The 19,975-nt window shown below is 36.2% G+C and overlaps 1 protein-coding gene across 6 annotated transcripts in view; it reads left to right on the top strand.

Annotated features, from left to right (window-relative positions):
• Window positions 1-19,975, top strand: part of CBLB (Cbl proto-oncogene B) — a 216,725-nt gene that overhangs the window by 138,104 nt on the left and 58,646 nt on the right. For all 6 annotated transcript variants that reach the window (XM_082393088.1, XM_082393084.1, XM_082393085.1 and 3 more), the window contains exons 10-12: window positions 1,676-1,879; window positions 17,112-17,297; window positions 18,850-19,215. In XM_082393088.1, coding sequence (XP_082249214.1) covers window positions 1,676-1,879; window positions 17,112-17,297; window positions 18,850-19,215 — 756 coding nt within the window. The remainder of the gene's footprint in view (window positions 1-1,675; window positions 1,880-17,111; window positions 17,298-18,849; window positions 19,216-19,975) is intronic.

Genomic DNA, 19,975 nt, shown 5'->3' with positions numbered 1-19,975 from the left:
TTATAATAAGGGGATTTTACGTGGATGACAACCTATATTGAAAATGTACTTACATTTAATGTTCTTGTTATCAAAAGATAGGAGAAAGGTTTAGCTTTCCTTAAATATTTCCTACTGTGTTAGAAAATAATCAGTGTAAGATGGGAGAATTAAGTATCAGTTTTATCATCTGTAAAATGATGGAGCAAATAATTGAGTTGCCTTGAAGCTCACCAGACTTGAGCACACGTGGCAGTAAACATCAAAGGATTTTGTATTAGCCTGTCTGTATCTCTTCATACCACCTTAGTTCAACTATTTTACCATTCCAAGTTTCTTTCCCAAATTATGTAGCAGTAGATGAATAAGGAATTGTTGCAGTTTCTTTTCATCAACCAATCCAGAAAGCATTTGTTTTTCTTTTTTTGACAATTTGTTTGGCGAAGGAGATGTTCAGTTTGTTAATCAGAGTGATGCTTGGGAATGAATAAACTACGTACCACGGAATCTGCCACAGAGTGTATGCTAAGTAATTGTCCAGTGAAAGTAGAGAGAGTGTTACTCCACCACTGATCAGAGTATCACTGGAGGGCAGGTAGATCACCACATTCCCATCATACCAAGTGCATGGGACAATCTTAAGTACTGAATGGTTTCTTTAAAGATGTTAGCTCTTTTCATTCATAGTTTCATCTCTAGAAGTGATGCTCTCATGCCATTTCTGCCTTAAAATGATCTTATAATTTTTACAATTTTTTAAAATAACATACTACTAAAGTCAGGGTATAATGGAGAAACAAAAATATGGTGGTGAATATCATATACCATCTATCTCTAAAAGTCAGCATTATCTGCAGGGCAAGAAAACAGTCTTGTCCTGTTTCCCTCCCAACTGTGAATTCTTAATGTAGTTAGTTTTTGAGAAACGGAATTGGGAGATTTTCAGAAAACTTCAGTAATCACCAGTAAATGAATTTCTGTCCCCAAAGTATTTGCACAAATCTTTTTGCAGTATCTAGTTTGAAAGCAAGATGAGGGGCAAAACTTGATATCTCACGTATTATTACATTCCATATGAGCTGTGTCAGGATGACAGGCTCTCAGGACAGATGATGATTTCTGAAAATAAACTTATTTTTTCCCACTGATTGCTTATAAATCAAGGCTTTGAAAGACCTAGGCAATTAAAATGGAAATATGTAGCCATAGTTATGTGCACAGGAACTTTTCCAGAATTGATTTTGAAATGGATTGTTCTAATTGATACTACTACTTTATAATGAATTTTTATCAAAATGTCCTTTTTATAGAATGTTTAATTAGCACTGGTGCCTTTTGGTAAAGAGGGACATGATTCAATTTCCAGTTTTCTGCAGGACTCTAAAGTTTTGATACATTAAAATTGTAAATGAACATTCAGTAAAATAAAGTTAAGCTCCTAACTTTTTGATTTATCCTAAATCAAAGGTTTTTGTAAAGAAATTTTTCTTCAAAAATTTGAAATTTTAAATACTGAACATATATTTTGTTGACTCCCTGTTCTACTCTACCACCTTCAAGGTAGATCTTCCTCCACCCCCACTGCCTACCTGAAAACCTATTTTTTGCAACTTCTTTTTATAGTAGAACTTTGGCCCCTCTCAGTAGTGTTTTATTTGAACAAAGACCAATCAGCACAATTTTTCTGTTTGTTCAGGAGTCAGATGGCCAGGGCTGCCCCTTCTGTCGCTGCGAAATAAAAGGAACGGAGCCCATAATCGTGGACCCCTTTGATCCAAGAGATGAAGGTTCCAGGTGCTGTAGCATCATCGACCCCTTCGGAATGCCGATGCTGGACTTGGATGACGACGATGACCGAGAGGAGTCCTTGATGATGAATCGGTTGGCTAATGTTCGAAAGGTAAAACTAGAAAACATAGGATTTTTTCAGTTGTTGTGTGGACATGAAAAAGAAATGATGCTGTCGCAAGTTGGGTATGACGGAGTGTGGGTTTGGGAAAGAAAGATTCTGGAATCAAAAGAAAGGTGAAGATATAAGTAATGTTGAAAGGCTGATGGAATCATAGGCTGAGAAAGAACTAGACTAATCAGAGTGCTTTTGCTGGTTTTAAACTCCAAAATGAGAGATGGTGAGAGCTTTCGTATCTAGACAAACATCATCTGAGACTGGCAATAGCCCATCTGTGAAGAAAAATTTAAGAAAGAAAATTATTAAAATTAGAAGTGATGAAACTGATGAAAAATCGTCTTTGTTGAAGTCTAAAAGAAGTGTCTGATAGTTATTTTTCTTATCAGGAAAGCCAGCCTTCTGTTTGGCTATTAAGAGGTCACATAAGATTTACCTTTATGAATTTACCATAGTCTGGGGTTTGCTTATCAATGTTGCAGACTCAAAAAATTAACTTTGTCAGTTCACTGGGAATGGATGCTGCTGCCCAGTTGGAGTTCATGTAACCGAGCCCACAAGAGACTAGTCAGTGAACCAGAATGCCAACTGAGTAATTAACAAACCAGAAACATAATGATCAAGAGAGCTGGACCCTGAGCTATCAGGCTATTCTCTGTACAAAAAGATACATGAAATTCAGATTACACTCAGAAGTTTTTTGCTCCTAAAATCAGAGAAATGGCAACGAGTGTTATGAAAGCATCTGCACACACAGTATGAAGGTGCCCCCCGCTTCCTTCTGACTTACGGCAGGCATGGCTAATCAATCATGGTTCCCATTCCTGCTGAGTTCAGACTTGGCCTGCATGCACAGCCGTATAGAACCTCCACTGCAATTCATTAGGATTTGGCAGGTAACGTGCAGCCTATTTGCCATCTAGGTGGAACGATGACAAAGTGTAATGGCAGCAGATTGTATTTGCCATATGCATCCATCTCTGTGGTAGGGAAGCACTTGGTGCAGGAAACAGATGAGGTGTTTTGGGGGTTACCCGTTCTTTACGGCTGTGTCAAAATTTACTTCTTGGCCTCCTGCATCTTCTGTGTTCCAGTGTTCCATGCTCACCAGGTACTTATCCTTAGGATTTTTTATTGATTGATTGATTGATTGATTGATTGTAGAGGGAAGGATTTTTTATTTATTTATTTATTTATTTATGGCTGTGTTGGGTCTTCGTTTCGTGCGAGGGCTTTCTCTAGCTGCAGCAAGCGGGGGCCACTCTTCATCGCGGTGCGCGGGCCTCTCACTATTGTGGCCTCTCTTGTTGCGGAGCACAGGCTCCAGACGTGCAGGCTCAGTAGTTGTGGCTCATGGGCCTAGTAGCTCCGCGGCATGTGGGATCTTCCCAGACCAGGGCTCGAACCCGTGTGCCCTGCATTAGCAGGCATATTCTCAACCACTGCACCACCAGGGAAGCCCTCCTTAGGATTTTTAAATAACAAATTTCTACATATGGAGATATATTAATACCACCAACATGGGTACTCTCAAATTCTACTTTGGTCTGGGGTGATTTTTATTATTCACCTCATTGGTTTTTCATAAATGTCATAATTTAACTCTCATAGTCATAGTTTCTCTCAAGAGAAACTACTCTTGATTCTATCCTCTAATGCTGACAACTACATTCAGTTTTTACTTTTGAAGTTTGTGATCCCTTTGGCCCAAGAGATGGGAGAAAGGACGTAGTTATTCCTCAGTAACCCTAAAGGATGAACAAGAAAAAAAAAATCTCAAATTGAAACAGGGAATTGAGACTTGATTTTAAGATGAACTCAATCAGTAACCAACATTAATATGTATATGAGCAAAACTTTTTCACATTTTATTCTCTCAACTTGAGGAGGTAAATATTCTTCTCATCTTCAGATAAGGAAATGAGGCTCAGACTAGTCATGTGACATGGCCACATTAGGAGGTTGTAAAGCCAGAATTCAGAGTTGTGTCTGCTGGATAAAAATACAGTGCTATATCCAACACTGCATATGTAGCTTTCTTACATGCTGAGTGATGAAATGCTTTCTACCAAGTCAGATTGTGGACTGTATCCTAAAATATTTGTCATATAATGTTATTTTAATAAAGTAGTAACCTTTATGATTTCAATGAACTGGCACTGTTCTGTGTTCGTAAGTCCTTGATCTCATTTAATCATGACATCAATCCAGTAGAGAAGCTACTGTTACTGCCCTGTTTTACAATGGAGGAAATTGAAGAAGAAAGAGGTAAAATAACTTGCCTAAGATCCCAGTACTACTCTAAAGCAGAACTGGTGCTTTTTTCCTAACTTCAAAACTGTAGTTATGAGCCGTCATGCAACACACCTCTTTTGCCCTCTTTGGAACCTGCTGCACACATTGTACTTCATAGAGTACAAGTCTCTGTTCTCTGAAGGTCTATAATATAATGTATATCAGGAATAGTTACCAACTTCCAATGAAATGTTAACCAGAAGTTAAGAATAATTTGAACTGTGATCTGTTGGTATTAACCTGTTAAAGATATTTATGCCCTAATTGGTCACCAAAAACCCAAGCAAATTCAATTAGGCCCTGCTAATTGATGTATAAAAAACTGTTACATCTGTTTTTCCATATACTAGCTGTATGTGGCTATTTAAATGTAAATTTTAAATAATTAAGATTTAATAAAATTTTAAAGTTTTGTTCTTTAGTCCCACTCAACATATTTGAAATGCTCAACAGCCCCTTGTGTCTAGTGGCTACCCTGTTGAACTGTACAGATGTGGAACATTTTCTGTAGGTATTGAAATATCTAGTATAGATAGATATAATAGAAATAACTAGTATCCAGTAGATAATTAAATTGGACAGAGCTTTATTAGATCATTCCTGCAGGTTCTTATTAGAAGCAGCTAGGTCTTGTTGCAAAAGACCTTTTCTTTTAATTTAGTAGCCTAATGGTCTTAGCTTGGTCTGAATATTTGACTGTGATCTAGCACTAAAATCAGCAATCTGTGCCCTGTTTTTGTTTTTCTGTGAGCTAATGATAATTTTACATTTTAAATGGTTATATATTTAAATGATTTTTTAAGTACCTACATAATTTCCTTGATTTTGCATCTTGGCTTGCAAAGCCTTAAATATTTACTATCTGGCCCTTTAAGAAAAACATTTCAGGCCCCAGGTCTAGGGCACCTTAAAGCATTTAAAGAATGTTTATTGAATGCATGGATAATAGGGAATGACAGAAAAGTATCTGAGAAACATACAACAGCCCAGGTGGTTCCAGTGAATGAGGTGGTAATGTTTTCTAGCTAGGAAAAGGGCATTTCAATTTTCTTTACTAAATGGGCTTTCTTCCTTCAGTGATTGCTGTCAGGGGACAGGGAGCCGGGCCTCAAGGGTAATTCTTTCAAGAACTTGGTACACTTTACTGCTTTGGGGAAAATGGAGTTTACCCTATATGAGTTTGGGAAAGGTTGCAGTTTCAGCCTGATTTCCACTGAATGAAGTTGAAGCTTGAGCTTTGCTTCAGTAGTAGCACTGACAATTGAAGGGAATCACTGGTAACATAAAGTGAGCACAGGACATTCAGAGGTGACTGGTGGTTTTCCCTGATCTCTCACGCACTCTCAAACCATGCATGTTGTGTTCCCTCTGGCACACTGGTGAGCTTTTTTTTGAGGGAGCTGAGAGATTTTGACAATGATCTTCTCTTTAGTTTACCCAAAAAAGAGAAGGCTGGTGCTGCTCTCAGACATTATCGTCCCAGCAGTCAGCAGTGTCATTTAACAAAGCTTTCACTCGAGTCAGTGTCATTTCTATACTTTCTTATGACAGTTAGAGATTGGAGAAATTTAAAGAACCTGTAATCATTTAAGTTGAGGAATCATATTTCAATTAAATGTCTTTATATGCACTGATCTGCCTCTAGTCAATTTTAAACAGATTGTGAATTTTATAATATTTTGTAAATCACTGCCACTTAACTTTCAATAAAACCTAAATTTTACTGTAGATACAAGCATCAATTCTTTCTGAATAATTGGGAAAAACATTGCTATAGTATTATGCTCCCGTAGTACTTTATAGGTACTTCTATTTCAGGAGTTACACTAAATTGTTATGTTTTATTTAGAGGACTGTCTTCTCCATTAGACTAGTAATTCTTAAGGCCAGTGCCAATATCTTATTTATCTTTGTGTTTCCTGGTACCTAGCATTTATTAAGTGAAATAACAAATGTACATGCATGTTCACATGGTCTGTGAGGGCAGTGGCCTGATTCTGTGCACCTTTTTCATTCCAATCTGAAGACTGAGTATATCTGTACAGAATACCAAATTATAGATTCTATTCAGTTCTGTCTTATAGATGAGGCTATGAACAAATATCACAGATCACTTTGACACAATAGCGCTTCTACCTGCTTTTCTTCCATTCTGTTTTTTTCAGTCGTTCTGTTGCCTCATTCATTCATTCATTTTAAAAACATTTCATTCTCTCATCTCCACGAGTGACTGTCAGTCATGGTCCAGCAGAAGGAATCAATTTTCTTTTATCTGCCATTTCAAATACTCATCTCTGTCTTTCTCCTCTTTTATGAGCAGGTTGATGACTATATTGTGAAATTGTTTCTGTCTGTCTTAAGCATATTGCATTCTTTAAATTAGTAATGCTTCCATCATAGCATAGAGAACTGAGCTGTTTGTATATTCCTGTTGCCATGGTGATGTCCTGCAGCTAGAGTTTATAAATAGTAGCATACTGAACATATAGAATGTAGTTTTATTGTCTGTTTTATAAGTTTATTTAGTAATGCTAATCGTACAGAAGCAAATAGAACCTATAAATCTATAATACAAGTGTATTGGTTGCCTTTCTAGATATAGGCTATTTTATGAGTTTCACTAGAAGATGTTGCAGGTTTTGCTTGAAATTGTACCATTGCCTGAGTTATCAAGCTGTCAGAATTTCTAGGATAATTGGATCTGAGTGAGCCCTTGGAGGAAGTCCAGGGTGTGATCGATAAGATCACATCCTTCTCTTTGACTTCAGTCAGATCAAAGCTAAGAAAACATGTCTATTGCTATTCAGAATTTTGTTTCATTTTGCCAAAGGTGTACAGAATCTCAACAGTTCCTTAGCAATTACTCTGATAGAAAATGTTATTCATGAAACACATAAATTACAAACAAATGAAGATTTGATACAAGATATGTTGACAGGCTGACCTAGTGTATGAACTGAGATTAATTCCTTTGCTCTTAAACATTATATTTTCTTAAAACAATATTTAAAATTTTAATGAATGACCATATAAGAGGAAAAACAGGTGTGACCAGAGGTCAAAGGAATTATTCTTCCTTTATCTTTTTTAATACATTCTCCTAATGCTGCCGTCACCAATTAAAATACATATTACTAATTGAAAACTTAATATATCATCTAATTCTTGCTTTTCCTAATAATGTGTGAAGAAAGGATCCATAGTACTCCTGATCCTGAGGAAAGAATTCATGTGTATAGATCACAGTGTTTTTGCAGTGTTCTTAGGCGACTGTTACCTTTTTAACGTGACTTAGATTCCAACCACAGGGCTCAAGTACATGCTGGAGCAGTAAGGACAAAATCTACAACAAAAGTGAAGTTCAAAAATAACAAGGCATTTGAAATGTAGAACATGGTTCTCAAGTATGGGCAGTTCTACCTCCTGAGGGTATTCAGAAATATGTGGGGACATATTTTGTTGTCACAATGACTGAAAGGTCGAGGGAACCACTGATATTTAGTGGATGGGGTCAGAGATGCAAAACATCCTGCAACCGTGGGACAGTCCCACCTAAGAAGAATTATTCGGACCACATGCCGACGGTCCTCACCTCTCCCGCTGTGCAACACGGGCAGAGTCATGGATGACAGTGAGCAATCCAAAGTCACAGGTTCATTGTTTGCCATTTAACTGCATTTTGTTTACTGATTTTCTTAAAGTTCTCCATGCAGAATAGTAGCATTTTCTATATTAGTATGTGAATATCAAAGGAAAAAACTACCTTGTCCAAGTGCAATGTGATGATATAGGGCAGCGGTCCCCAACCTTTCTGGCACCAGGGACCGGTTTCGTGGAAGACAATTTTTCCACGGACTGGGGCCAGGGGCGGTCATGGTTCAGGTGGTAATGCGAGCGATGGGGAGCGGCAGGTGAAGCTTCACTCGCTCGCCCGCTGCTCACGTCCTGCTGTGGGGTCCAGTTCCTAACAGGCCACGGACTGGTACCAGTCCTCAGCCCAGGGGTTGGGGACCCCTGATATAGGGGACCCTGAAGACACTGTCACATATTCCTCAAAAATAGTTTGAATATGTAGTAGTTTAGGAGAAGCTAGCACTTGAACTCTTGTACTTAGTTTTGGGTTGGCCTCCTGTGGTGTAGACTGTGAGCTCATGGAGGGCAGAGGCCGTGCCTTGCTCTTCTTTTCATTCTCAGAGACTTGCATAGTGCCTGACCTATGTTATATGCCATTGAGAAAGTTTTGTTTGTCTTTTTTTTCATTGAATGATCAGTGGTGACACTGTTCTTTACTGTTCTTCAGAGAGCTATGGTCCCTGGAGTCCAGCAGCCTGAGTTCATGTTCTAGTTTTGCTACTTAGTATCTATGTGTCTGCATTGGTTAGTTAACTCCCTGTGCCTCAGTGACCTTGTCTGTGAAACCCTACCTCTGAGAGTTGAGGTTAAATGAGTTAATGAATGTAAAGCCATTGGAACAGTGCTGGTACATAGTAAATGTTAAGTATCAGTTGTTATTAACATTATTTTTTATATAGTGTTATTTAAGACTCCTATAATATTGCTGTGCTTCTGAGAATTAAATATCAGTATTTTTGAGATGTCTATGGAAGTATTTTTTCTTTTAGATACTATTACCTGTCATTGTTTAGGAAGAAATAGACACCACAACTGGATTGGTTTGGCAAGAGTTGGTTGTATTTCTTTACTGTATTAATGTATACATAATTATGATTACATTACATGACCACATTAAATTTACTGTACAACTATCTTATAGATTTAAAACTCAGAGAAAATGCAACATTGCCAACATGTCTGCTGGCTTATTATTTTAAGGACTATGTAATTTAGATAAGCTTACAATAGTCTTATTTTCTACATAAGTGAATTAAAATGATTAAGTACAGGGAGCTCTAATCAATACTCTGTAAATGACCTATATGGGAGAAGAATCTAAAACAGAGTGGATATATGTATATGTATATCAACTATACTCCAATAAAAATTAATTTAAAAAAATGATTAAGTATATATTCTCTAAAGTAGGATGAAGAACTTAAGTAACGAAATAGCAATTGCTTATTGTTCAAAGCAACTGTAACTGGTATTTTGCCAGCAACAGGGCTTTCACATGAGGGCATTTTTCAGTGGCTAAAGTTAATTCCCTTAATTCCCAGGGTGTTCTTGTTTCTCAGCCATTTTTATGGAAATATTTCTAAATTGTATGTCACTCTTCCCTGACTTCTCAAAATTGGTTATGCGGCTGAATGAACCAAAGGGCATAAGAAGCCACTATAATCAACGTGACATACTTCTTCAGGTTTACGTTTTGCTACAGGATTTAAGGGGAGGTTGCACGCAGACAGGGGAAACATAACTTTGAATTAAAATCACATATATATTTGGATTAGAATGCAAAACTCATATAAATGTTTAAAGTAAAATATGAAACTTCAAAAGAAATGTCAGGGTTATAGAGGCTGGTCACAGGCTAGGAGATTATGTCCCTCTTATAAAAGGTACTTCAGGGAGAAGCAGTATAGCTCTATGTAGCTAATAATGTTTAACATTTTAATGGAGAGGGCCCTTGGGGTTATTCCACTTGCGAGGCTGTTTGCAGTTCTTTAAAGTAGACCCCATTGCAGTTTTATTGACCACCTCCCTGTCAAACCTCAAAGAGAAGTCAGCTCTTACTCCGTATATAAGTTTCTAACCATTTTCCTTCTCTTCATTGCTTCGAATTTGTAGTGTCTAAAAATTTTACCAAAGTTATTAGTGGAATGTCAACAATAATAATAATTTAAAATAGTGAACCTCAGTTTACACACAAATTTAATATCCATATTCTTAGTAAGCTAGCAAGGTGCTTATTCCTTGTTACTGTTCCTAGAGGGAGAAATACAGCAGAATTTTTCCATTAAGATGACTTTTCCTTTTTTTTTTTTTTGGTTGGTTGGTTTTTGGTTTTGTTTTCTGAGACTGTTAGAGCAGTTTTAGGTTCACAGAAAAAATTGAGGGGAATGTACAGAGATTTCTCATGCACCCCCTGCTTCCACACATGTGTAACCTCCCCATCATCAACATCCCCCACCAGACTGATACATTTGTCATAATTGATGAACCTACACTGACACATCATTATTGTCTAAAGTCCATAGTTTACAGTAGGGTTCACTTTTGGTGTGGTACATTCGTGGGTTTGCACAAATGTATGGTGACATGTATAGTATCATGCAGAGTATTTTCACCGCCCTAAACGTCCTCTGTGTTCTGCCTATTCATCTCCCCCACCAAAACCCCCAGCAACCATTGATCTTTTTACTGTCTCCATAGTTTTGCCTTTTCCAGAATGTCCTATAGTTGGAATCATACAGTATGCAGCCTTCTCAGATTGGCTTCTTTCACTTAGGAATATGCATTCAGGTTCCTCCATGTCTTTTCTTGACTTGATAGCTCATTTCTTTTTAGCACTAATAATATTCCATTGTCTGGACGGGCCACAGTTTATTTATTATCCATTCACCTACTGAAGGACATCTTGGTTGCTTACAAGTTTTGGCAGTTATGAATAAAACACTTATAAACATCTGTGTGCAGTTTTTTGTGTGAACATAAGTTTTCAGCTCCTTTAGGTAAACACCAAAGAGCATGATTGCTGTATTGTATGTTACGAGTATGTTTAGTTTTGTAAGAAACCACCAGACTCTTGCAAAGTGGCAGTAGCATTTTGCATTCCCACCAGCAATGAATAAGAGTTTCTGTTGTTCCACATCCTCATCAGCATTTGATGTTGTCAGTGATCTGGATTTTGGCCATTCAAAAAGGTGTATAATGGTATCTCGTTTTAATTTACATTTCCTTGATGACATATGATATGCAGCATCTTTTCATATATTGATTTTCCATCTGTATATCTTTGGTGAGGTATCTTATAAGGTCTGTGGCTCATTTTAAAATCTGATTGTTAGTTTTCTTATTGTTGAGTTTTAAGAGTTCTTTTTATATTTTAGAGAACAGTCCTTTCTCTGATGTGTATTTTCCAAAGATTTTCTTCTAGTCTGTGGCTTGTTTTTTTGTTATTCTCTTGATAGTTTCTTTCACAGAACAGAAATTTCTCATTTTAATGATGTCCAGCTTGCCCATTATTTCTTTCATGGATGGCACCTTTGGTGTTGTATCTAGATGACCTTGTATTTGGTGGTCACTTTTTAGATTTCTCCTATATTCTAGGCGTTTTATAATTTTGCATTTTACATTTAGGTTTGTGGTCCATTTTGAGTTAATTTTGTGAAGGGTATAACGTCTACGTCTAGATTTTTTTTTTTTTTGCATGTGGATGTCCAGTTCTTCAGCACCATTTGTTGAGAAGACTGTCTTTACTACATTGTGTACCTTTGCTCCTTTGTCAAAAGATCAGTTGACTATATTTTGGGGGATCTATTTCTGTTCCATTGATGTATTATATGTCTATTCTTCTGCCAATACCACAGAATCTTGATTAATGTAGCTTTATAGTAGGTCTTGAAGTCAAGTAGTGTCCATCTTCCAACTTTGTTCTTCTCCTTAACTATCCTGTTGGCTATTCTGGGTCTTTTTTCTCCATCTAAACTTTAGAATCAGTTTGACCATATCTAAAAAATAACTTGCTGGGATTTTAATTGGGATTGCATTCAATCTATAGATTAAGTTGGGAGAACTTTTCTTTTTCACTCCAAGTTTCTCCCTAAATTCCTACATATTGAGACTTCTTGAAGTGTGACTGTGGATAAGTATGAAATGATTGTACTACTCTTACACCATGTTCCTCATATAAGCATTTGTTATCTAAAAGGGAACAATGGTACAGTACTCCAAAATAGACAACATAAATCATTTATACTTATATTACAAATTACACATGAATATGTGTGCATGTAAATGGTTCTGTAATGGATAACTTCTGAATAATATTCTGCATAGGCTATTATTTTAAAGTCTTTTGATTTTGTTATGTTCACAAATGAATATGAGAAGAAGAACCAAGAGGATAGTTAGTAGCAGGAAAATGTTAGAATATTTTATTTTAATTCTATTTTATTAGAATGTTTTACTTAGCATATATTTTATGTGATAAAAGTTTTATCAATGTCCTTCATTAATTTTCGTGCATTTAGAGAAATGTCGTCCTTTTCATCATCCTTATAATACATGTATCTACCTTGTTCAGATATGAAAATTCATTAAGTAAAAATCTTCTTAGAAATATTATAAAATTGACTTTGATTATCTCTGGGATTGTCAGAACTCTCATCTTATTAGTAATTGGAGAGGTTTTTTCTTGTCCTGTTTTTAATAATAGCCTGGCAGGGTTTGAAGGTTCTTACCAAATGTTTTGCCATTTCCATAATAATGGATCTTATTAAGGCTGTTATAAAATCGCTCTTTAAAAGGAATGGAGAAAATGAAGAGTGACTAAAATAGAATGAGTCCCTGATTATTATTGGTAATTGCGGAGCATGCTGAGATGGGCTTTTGACTACTTACTTCTTGGGCCTTTTCTCTCAGGATTTTCTGTTAAAATTGCAAATTCAGATTTCTCTATTCCTTATGGTAGTCATTTGCCTCCTATTCTAAGTGCTAAAGAATTCTGTAAATTTTGTCAGAAAAAATAAAGAATAGCATTTATTCATTTCATGAAGCAAAGGGTTTGGAAAAATTGGTGAATATGTAGACATAAAAGAATCAAATGTGGTCTTTAAATTTCTAGAGCACCAGGATTTCAGCTTGTTAAACTTACTTATCAACAACCAGCATTAAAGAACTTAAGAGAAATTGTTAGTGAGACAAATAAGCTGGTGTGATGATAATACAGGCAGGAATCAAGGCGCCGGCTTTTGTATTTTGAAAGACAGGCACGGAAACGAAAAAAGATCATATATTCTGAAGTTCTGAGAGCAAGTGTAATACTAGAAAAAAGCGAGAATTACCTAAAATCAAGATAAAGGAATTATTCAAATCAGCTATCCTATAACTTGAAACTATGATTCCATCCTTCCCAGTTCTTGCAGTTACCTCTATATAAATGATTTTCTTTATATTGTGCGATAAATTCTGTAAAGTTAATTCTGTGTCCACATCCTGGTTTCTGCTTCCTATGCTTTCCTAGTTAATCTTTTCTTAGCTTTCCATTTCCTTGACCTAATCTAATAGAGTGGACAGATAGAGATGAAGGAGTGACAAAGAAAGGATTTCATGTAATGCAGTGGCAAAAAGGGTATGATCCTTTTAAGAATCCCTTGATTAATTTGCCTTTTTTTAATACTAATTCATTGTATTTATTCTCTAGAAGATTAAAATCAGAAGAGCAGTAGTAAAATCTCTACCATTAAAAAATTAGAAGACAAACTGAGAAAAAATTATTCCCCACAATTGAAAAAGATAGGGGTTCACTATCATAATATATAAAGAGCTCTTTGAAATCAATGAGGGGTAAATAAAAGAATATGGTAGATAATGGGACAAAGAACATAACATGAGTGGGCATGTGAAGCATTGTGTAAGACTTCTCTTCTCCTTAGACTTTCAAATAGGAAGAGAAAAAAATATACTTGGTGATTACTCAGATAAATTAAAAGTGACCTTTAATGTGACCATCTACTAAAAATGTTTACAAATGTTCACAGTTAGCATTTGAATTTTACCAGCAATGAAAGTTAATGCAAAGTTTCAATATTCTAGTTGCAGAATTGTTCACAGAGACAACAAAAAGGCTTCAGCAAGAAAAATGCATTATTATCTAAAGGGCACTGTTAAATTTATCTACTCTTACATGGGGATTTTACTGTAATTTAGGAGAACTCTGGAAAATGAATAAGCTGTGGTGAATTTAGACCACATAATAAAGATAAAATATTTTTTGTTTCTTCACATACTCTTCACCTATTCTCCATAAAATCCTTCTGACTAAGCCAACTTACAGTTACTGTAATGCTTCAAAATGAATTAGTCTTTCGGGAGGGCAGTATAAAATCACCTTGAGAATACAATATGAACTGTTCTTTTTTTTTAATTTTTTATTTATTTTATTTTTGTGGCTGCATTGGGTCTTCGTTGCTGCGCGTGGGCTTTCTCTAGTTGCAGCGAGCAGGGCTACTCTTTTGCGGTGCGCAGGCTTCTCATTGCGGTGGCTTCTCTTGTTGCGGAGCACGGGCTGTAGGTGCACGGGCTTCAGTAGTTGTGGCTCGTGGGCTCTAGAGCACAGGCTCAGTAGTTGCGGCATATGGGCTTATAGCTCTGCGGCATGTGGGATCTTCCCGGACCAGGGCTCAAACCCGTGTCCCCTGCATTGGCAGGCGGATTATGAATTTTCTTAAGCAAGTTCTGCTTCAGATTACATTCACAAAGCTATAGAGAGTATGCTTGTCTGGAGGTAACTAGAAGTTCAGGGTTACTTCTGCACCACACACAGTGGTTTGGATGTCTGTCCAAAGATTTTCAATATACCCTTTCAATATCTTAACAGTTCACCCACTTCAAATCAAGTCCATCCCATTATTTAAACACACTAGGAATATGGTAACTGCTTAAATATTAAATTAGTAGTTAAACCAGAAGTCAAGTTCTAATGATGATGGTGGGCTGCTGGCTCTGTCAGGATTCTCCTTCCTGTTCCAGGTAATTAGGGAAGCAGGCAGGGAGTTGTGGAAGAAAAATGCTTGGAGGAGCATAGGTCTTTGCAGTAAATGCAACAAGCAGTGAAAAATTTCTCTGCAAGTAACTGAAACAGTGCAGTGCTATGTAGTCTCTGTATATCTATGTAAAAATTATTTCTTTACAGGATAGGAACCATGTGGATAGCTTTGCTTCTTGAGTCTTTTTTTGTAAAGAATAATAACCAGATCAATAAAGGATTTTTATCAGGTAACATTTTTTCTAGTTCTCGGAGAATGTAATTTACCCTTAATGGGAATTGTGGAGAATTAGATGTCCTGTGACATCTCCTGATCTGATTGCTACGAACTGTGATGCACTTAGTTTGACACAAGGAGTTTTTTCTGTTCTGTCCGTGATCATTTTTGGATTGGTATTACTCCGTAAGGTTCAAATTCATGACCATGTGAGGCTCCATGACTTTTGGGGTAAAAGTCACGTTATTTTATTAAGAATACTGGCTGCATGAAAATCAGCTTATGACTCTACAGTTTCTGCTTTTTCTCCTTCAGTTAAGTAGGTAAGAGATATAAAAAAGAATCATGAAATTAATAAGAAAGGGGTCTTAAAATTTACATGTGAAAGTGCATCTGAATTTATTGACCTATTTTAACTTATTTGGCATCTGTTGAGAGAGACAAAGAATTGACAGTCTAGCAATGTCGTGGCAATATTCAAGTACACCTGAAGTGTGGTCTAGAAGCTTCTGCTTAGACACTCAAATTTATTTTTAAAAAGCCTTTACCAGGGGAAGCATAAGTCCCCTCTCCTTTAGTGTGGGCTGCACATGGTAACTTCCTGGCAAAGAGTACAGTAAGGAAAATGGAAGAAAAAGTAAGTAACTTTATCGTGTAAAGCCTTGACAGTCAATACCTCAGCCAGGTAATCAAGGTCAACATCAACAGTGATGAATCACATTGATAGTGTAGACCCTTGACGTGATGTGGTTAAAGTGTTACTTTACCAACATGACCTTCCTTCCAGAAACACATAATGCTAGTCTAATCATGAGAAAAACATCAGACAAACCACAATTTTAGTAAATTAGAAAAAAAAGACCTTACATGACGTAACTAAGTGTGGACATGAACACAAATTTATTATCACATCTCAGTTAAGGACAGAATGGCTAAATCTTTCTCACTATTGCTAGAGTTGAAATTAAATTGTCAGTTGACATTGACTACTCTTACAAAGGTAAGTAATGTTAGGGGGAAATGGCTTAGAAACAAGCCTAAAAGTCCTTATAAATACTAGCACTAGGAAACAGATGAATATCAAAGCATGCTAGATTAATGTAGTAGGTATAAAAATTAAGCCTAGGTCTCCAAAGAGGTAGGTAGTAACTTAGCCTTGAAAAGGAAACTGCTTGATATTTCAGAACAGAATATTGTGATCCTAAGTGAGGCTATCTGGTTAATTAGGATGGCTTTTATATCGAATAGGAATCAGGTTATGTCAAACACACACACACACACACACACACACACACACACACACACACACACTTCTGAAACAGAAAGGGTTACACACATACATACAAATCAAAGTACTTTTTGATGGCTTTTTGGTGCTCTTTTATCTACCAGATAACATGGAAACCCTGTAATAGAATAGAAATCTATCAGATTTTTAGAAGTACAGACTTTCCTAGATTTAATTGTTTTTAAAGAAGAACATTTAACTTGAGGATTTATTTTCCATGTGAAGGCTTGGGGGAAAATATCTGGTCTTAAACCTGTTTATTTTAAATACACAAATTTTTTAAAAACCTTGTCTGATTTAATTGGTTTGTAGGAAAGTAGATTATGCACTGGATACGTATTTTATATGGAACAAAATGATTTCTAAGTTCTAGAATGTATTATAAACCCAAAGACCTAAGAAAATTCTATAATACAGATAACCAAGAGCAATGTGCATTACTGCATTGCATGTTTCTCATAAAATGTAGACAGGTTTCTAGAAGAATGCCTGCATTTGATTGTTTTTAAACTACCCTTTTGCTGGTTTTTTCCTAGGCCCTTTCTACAATATGTAGGAAAAACTAATCCGTTTATTCTTTACATAATACTGCTCTTGAGGGACAATGTGAGCTCTTTCCATCTACTAATCAGAGTAAACTAAGTGAGTTTATTTTAACAGATGTGCAATGGCAGATACATTCTCAAAACCAAATGTCTTAAGAACTGAAAGGTATGTACTTTACACATCAAACAAACATCATTCTCTTTTTATATTCTAGTGCACTGACAGGCAGAATTCCCCAGTCACATCACCGGGATCCTCTCCCCTTGCACAGCGAAGAAAGCCACATCCAGACCCTCTCCAGATCCCACATTTAAGCCTGCCACCAGTGCCTCCTCGCCTGGATCTAATTCAGAAAGGCGTAGTTCGGTCTCCCTGTGGCAGCCCAACTGGTTCACCAAAGGTAAATCAATTTTATTAGAAACATAGATAATAATTTTATGTGATGATTATTGATTGCTCAGGTTTTTAAAATTCCGTTACTCATATTTCTTATGCTCTTGTTTACGAACACCTTTGATGGGGCTCTTGTTTTGTTTATATGAGTCCACTATCATATTCCTTGCTTAATTGCTATAAAAGTTACATAATTATTCAGAGAGAGCACATGTCTATAACAGCCCCCTGATTTGCTAAAATAAACAGCAGAGTAAGTATAGTTATTCTGTAAAATGGATTTAAAAGGTCATTATATGTATTAAAATAAATTGCATGCTCTTATTAAATGATATTTTACACTCATTTTCATAGTGTCTTGACAAGAAAAATGTTATGGGAGTATATTTGCATAGGGCTTAAGATGTGATAGATTATCACCCATGTTTCAGGGTGACTCAGAAGAGGGAATTATATGTACCTTTTATACCTGAAGGAATTAATTACCAAGAATTACAGTATTTGCAAAGTAATTGCATTACTGTTTAATATTAAAGACATAATTCTATCTGTACATCTAAGTCCACAGTTTTAGTTCTGTGCAGATTTTTTTCCAAATTTGAAGACGGAATATTTTGCTTTATTAAATATAAGATTTTAAATTTTAATCCCATTCGGTAATATGCGTTATGGTCTAAAACTATTTGGAAGCACAGTATTTTAATAGTATTGGACTTTTCTACATTATAATTAACATGGTTTTAAGATCATATTAAGACTTTTTAGGATGTTATTTAGTCAGAATTATGTAAGCACACATTTCTTCGCTAATATTTTCAAACAATAAAAGCACAAATCATTCATCAGACGAACTATGTAAATGAAAATAAAAACTGTGAAAGTCACATAGATTCAGTTCAGGAGCTTATACCTTCATATTTCCACATAAGAATCAGACTGATTTTTTTTTTTTTTTTAAGATCCATAAAACTCAAGTAAGGTCTGTAAATAATGCTGCTCTATTATTTGTGAATTTTCACTATTCTGGTATTAACTGTTAAAGAACTGGAGCACATTTCTCCCTTGTCACTTGCTCTGTATTATAGAGGTGAACACAAAAATAACAAAACCAACATTTTCAGTCTTCCAAAGATATTACAAATCAAGGTGCTCTTTTAAAAAGTAAAACAACAACTTTGATGGTTTCTGCTGTCTCTCCTAAATCACAGAAACATGCAAATAAAATAATTAATGACTCATTATTATTTTAATGTCAACCAGTCAAAATCACCATATAATTTTGATATTCTGCTACGTTTTCCTGTAGTCCTTATAATCCTAACATTTGAGTCTACGTATTCATTTTCTACAAAGAAATCTTAATGAGATATATTTGAGTTTTTCATTAATTTTTTAAACTTTCATTAGTTGGTGATAAAAGAAACGCATTAAAAGATGGCACAGGAATCTAATAAAGCCCTACTATGGCTTAGAAAACAAAAGCAATAGTATACTAGTCTGGAAGTCATTTCAGTGCATGGAACCTCTTTTAATTTCTTTTTCCTCTTGTGTTTCTTTAGTCTTCTCCTTGCATGGTGAGAAAACAAGATAAACCACTCCCAGCACCACCACCTCCCTTAAGAGACCCTCCTCCTCCTCCACCTGAGAGACCTCCCCCAATCCCCCCTGACAATAGACTGAGTCGTCACTTCCTTCACATGGAAAGTGTGCCTTCCAGAGACCAGCCAATGCCTCTGGAAGCCTGGTGCCCTCGGGATGTGCTTGGGACTAATCAGTCAGTGGGATGTCGCCTCCTAGGGGATGCCTCTCCAAAGCCTGGAATCACAGCGAGTTCAAATGTAAATGGAAGGCACAGTAGAATGGGCTCTGACCCAGTGCTTATGCGGAAACACAGACGCCATGATTTGCCTTTAGAAGCAGCCAAGGTAAGAAATACTCAAAGCTGAAGCTAAATAATCTGCTTATAGTCTTCTGATAAGAGGTAGTATAAAAGGTTGAGTGGTGTTTTTGTCACCTAGTGTGACACTTCCCTGCAGGTCTTTAATTATCTGCAAATTATAAATAATCAGAAGCTCTTTAACACTTGAAACTAACAGAAGTCAGGAAGAAGGTTCTAAGTAATGATTTAATTTTCATATGAAGACACCAATTTGCCAGAGATTTAGTTCACCTTCCCTTATTTCATCTGCAAAATTTTTTCCTATTAATGTTGTCAATGGGAGAATCAGCAGTCTTTTTTATTTAACTCTCTTACTTCTATCTAATTTGAAAAAAAAAGTTGTATGATTATAGCATATCATCAATCAGTCACTGGAGTTACTGTTACCTGGGACAGCACACCTTAGGCAACCAGGTAGAATGAACTTCTCACATACATAAAAACAACAGGTCCAGTTCATTGTTGGAAAGCAAGGTCTTTCTCTATAAAACTGAAAGACTGTCACACATGTTGAGTTCTAACATGAAGGATATTACCACTGTCATTTATATGTACAGAAAAGAATTTAAGCATACAGGGAACCGAAGAGGCAGCAGCAGAAATCACTGAGTTTCGAACCCTCAATGGGCCCCTGGCAGAGCTGTCCTGTAATGTTTCCTGGTATTTGTGTCCATGATATTTTTGACTCAGATCAGATCGTCACCATCTTCCTTCAGCTGAAGGAGGCTTTGCCTCTTTTGAAGACT

Source organism: Balaenoptera borealis (assembly GCF_965194805.1).
Source record: "Balaenoptera borealis genome assembly, chromosome: 5".
NCBI classification, from domain to species: domain Eukaryota; kingdom Metazoa; phylum Chordata; class Mammalia; order Artiodactyla; family Balaenopteridae; genus Balaenoptera; species Balaenoptera borealis.
This window is presented reverse-complemented; position numbering and strand designations above follow the sequence as displayed.